The sequence below is a fragment of the Physeter macrocephalus genome, chromosome 8 (genome assembly GCF_002837175.3).
Source record: "Physeter macrocephalus isolate SW-GA chromosome 8, ASM283717v5, whole genome shotgun sequence".
Classification (NCBI taxonomy): domain Eukaryota; kingdom Metazoa; phylum Chordata; class Mammalia; order Artiodactyla; family Physeteridae; genus Physeter; species Physeter macrocephalus.
The window spans coordinates 1551496-1555372 of NC_041221.1; the positions used below are offsets into that span (position 1 = coordinate 1551496).

The 3877-nt window shown below is 40.5% G+C and overlaps 1 protein-coding gene across 1 annotated transcript; it reads right to left on the minus strand.

Moving 5' to 3' along the window:
- Positions 1-1102: 1102 nt before the first annotated feature.
- On the minus strand, positions 1103-1851 carry KRTAP24-1 (keratin associated protein 24-1). Its single transcript, XM_024120162.1, is given in 2 exon segments — positions 1103-1458; positions 1461-1851. Coding segments are annotated over 2 exon segments (747 nt in total).
- Between the last annotated feature and the right edge of the window lie 2026 nt (positions 1852-3877).

Here is a 3877-nt window from a genome sequence, read left to right on the forward strand (position 1 = left end):
TTTCTCCCCAAATTTCCCTATGTAAATATCAATCACAGGCACTCTAAGAGAAATACCACTTAATGTGTTAAAAATAGAACAATACAAAACAAATAAAAGTACTGGGAATTCATAGTCTATTTTCTTTATATTTTTAATTAAGCTACAAACAAAGCAGCAGGAAACTACTGTTTCAAAAATAGTATGTATTTTGCCCAGAACACTGACAAAACTTTAGTGAATATGAAATAAAGCAAAATGAAAATCATTATTTCCCAATAGAAATTTGCTTATTAACTATGTACCAGGACTGTTTCGGCAATCAGAAAGCAATAAATCAACAAGGGAGAATTTTAGCAGAATCATGAACATAGATTATTACTACTCATGAAGCATTTATGACAGTATTTTGTCATTCTTTCAACAATGTTTGTGTTTCTGCTACTTCTGAGGCTCTCTCCTAGGCATTGAGAACAAAAGCCAAGTGCCAGCCAATCCAATGTGTTATGTTTTCTTTGGAAGAGAAGATTTGCTGAAAGTCTTCTGATTTTGAACTCTAGTTGGACATTTCTGCTTGTACATCCTTATATTCAGGCATTAGGGGAAGGATGAAATAGCTCAACTCAGAATGTTTGAGATTTGTCATCTCATAGCTTATTAGCAAGATGCTAGTTAGGCAATCGGCAAAACTTGATACAAAGTAGAACAATCTTGAAAGAATGTGCTGGAATCACCAGTCAGACCAAGGAGGCTCCACTTTATCAGGAAAGGTCGGGGATAGTTGCATTGGCAGAAAAGTGACAGTGACAGCCCAAATAAGAAAGCTGTAAGGCATTGTATTTCATATGGAATCTCTTCAGTGTGTCTGTCATATTCAATGTCAGAAACAATAATACTACCTTCAGGATCTGCCTTCAACACAAAGGGCATTAAGAAAGCAACAGAAAAAAAGCTAGCAGGTGATAATGTTTGTGGTTAATAAGTCCTGGAGTTATATTTGCGGTTAATGGAACATGATTCTTAAGACATATGAAGTAATTCAGCAGAATATTCGAGAGGGTGACAGCATAGTAGAATCTGCCCCGTTGGACAATTTCTAGCAGCTATAAATGCAATAAGTTGATCAATAGCAATTCAGATACCTGCAGCCACTACATAAATACCTCGCAAGAGGAAAGGTACTTGGTATACAGCTCAGAGACCAGAAGTTTCTTGAAAAACAGCTCAGTGGTTGACAACTCCTGGGCCAATAATACAGGTATTGGTAATTTCTTATTAAATAGTTTTGGGATTGGCAGCTCTTGGTAATATAACATGATGGTGGGAAGCCACTGTGTATGAAGCCAAGATTTTTGTAGCTTCTATACCCCAAACTACCCAGTCTGTAGCTGTTTAGGGGCCAGAAACTCTTGGATAAAGAGTTAAGTTGCCCAAAGCGTTTGAAGCCATTGCTGAGGGTTTGACAGGCTTTGGATATACATAGCTGGGTGTGCAGCAATCGGATACATACCCCTTGGTCTGAGTGCACGGGTTGCAGCTGGGGCTGGGTCCCGTGTTGGTAGTTTCACAGGCACTGCATATCTTGCCTACTGTTGGAGAGTTGGAGGGCACAGATGAGTTTGATTGGTCACAACTTGGGGTGCAGGTCTTGGTCTCACAGTTGGGAGATTCACAGCTTGGTGCTTCATCATAGGTTTCTTGGCAGTTATCCAGGAGCCACAGATTTCCTTGGTAGTTACTGGGTAAGCCAAGCCCAAAGGTAGGGCTTACATCACTGGAGCAAAGAGCAACAGAAATATAGCAGTGAGTTCTGTAGGATGTGTCACTGCAATTCCCAGGATAGCCCAGAAGAGACATGGAACCTGAGTGCATGCTCAGTGATGGCCGTGAAGGTATGGTGAGCCTGTGGCTTGATGATCTTTTATATCTTCCCTGGTGATTTGCTGCATCCTCTCCAGACTCTCTTCCTTCTCACTGCCTGGGATAATAATAACATAGCAACGTTTCATTAGTGTGTTGTTTAGCTACAGCTGCTGATGTCTTCACATTCATATAAAAATAAGTTTATTTTGATTCTTCAAAGTATCTATAATCACCATTTTGACCATCATCCATCACTCATCATCTGTAGACCATAGTTTTGGTGAATTGTGATTTCAACGTTAAAAGGCAAACTCTCATCTGTCCATCAGTGGTAAACAAGAGATCATGTGTCTATGGGCTTCTGCAGCATGGTTGTCAAAATGTTAATGAGAATCCATGTAAAACAAAGAAGCTGGACTTTTCCACTCTTTTGACTACTGCAAAATATTGCAGGACTTGATCTTAAACTCTAAAATAAGCTGAATACTTTGTCTCCACACGGTTGCTCAAAAGAGATGGTAAGGCATTTAACTATTAAGAGAAAGAGTTGCTTCCCCCAAATATGTGCTATCCTCTTGACTGTGCCAGGCCATGTACTGGTGACAACTTCTCATCTGTTTGGGAAATTCCATCTGTAAGACTCACAGCAATCCCAGTGAGACTTAGTAACCTACACAAGGCCAAAAATGAACTTGTTCCCAGGGGTCAGTGGTTGCTAAGTAACCAAGCCTTCTATGAGATCCCTTTCTTAAAGAGTTTCTACAATATGTAATATCAAAGAATGCCAGTTTCTCAAGATTGTACCTTCCTGATTGACTAAAATTACACATTATACATTCCATCGTCTCTGTTGTGAAACCCAGCTGCTGTCAGTTGTATAATATTTTTCTACATTTCTTCCCAAACAAGTTGTACTTATTCCTGATTTGCTTTTTTTGCTTCACATGGACTTCATTCCTCTGTTGAAGAATATGGTTATTTTTAGTCTATGCCCACAAAAGGGAGCAGTTATGCTTAAAATTTTTATTTGAATAACCTGTATAGTTCTTATAGGCACTGTACATATTAAATAACACTTTTCACTCCTTATGGGGAAGGCTGAAGGAAATTTTTTTAAAGCGTTTAATTTAAACTAAAGAACTGGCATTTTGTTCTTAAAAATACAAACTAGAATTCACACTTACAGCCTCCATTGAACTGGAAACGGCAATGCATTTATTAACAGTGAGGAGTTCAGACAAGGGACAGTACCGGCTTCTTCAGGTAGGATAAGCTATAGGGTTAGTTTTTTTTTTTTTTTTTTTTTTTTTTCGGGCCCAGCCGCTCCGCGGCATGTGGGATCTTCCCGGACCGGGGCACGAACCCGTGTCCCCTGCATCGGCAGGCCGACTGTCAACCACTGCGCCACCAGGGAAGCCCTATAGGGTTAGTTTTTAAAATACATTGTCTTCACAGAAGACAATTTGATTTCCCTTCCTTCTCTCTGCTTCTCAGCTAGATTTTTAAAATGCACACCAATTTAAAGCGACAGTATTCTCCAAATTTTTTTTTAATCTGAGTTTTCTCAGAGTTCCTCTCAGTATTTATTCAATAAAGGGATGAATTTATTTTATGAGTAACTTTTTATTAAACTGTTTGTGAAGTGTGTCCCACTTCAAAAAGGTCAGGATTAGGGAGCCATATGTTAAGCAAATTGCTCAGCTATAGACTGTCCTGGAGTTTTGCACAGAAATTTTCAGTCCTGAGGCAGGCATATGGGAACTAAAATACATAAGGCAGTTGATGGCCTCTATATACATGCTGGAGAGGGGGTAGAGAAAAAGGAAACCTCTGCACTTTGGAAGGAATGTAAATTGGAGTGGCCACTACTGAGACTAGCATAGATGTTCCTTAAAAAACTAAAAGTAGGGGGCTTCCCTGGTGGCGCAGTGGTTGCGCGTCCGCCTGCCGTTGCAGGGGAACCGGGTTCGCGCCCCTGTCCGGGAGGATCCCACGTGCCGCGGAGCGGCTGGGCCCGTGAGCCGTGGCCGCTGGG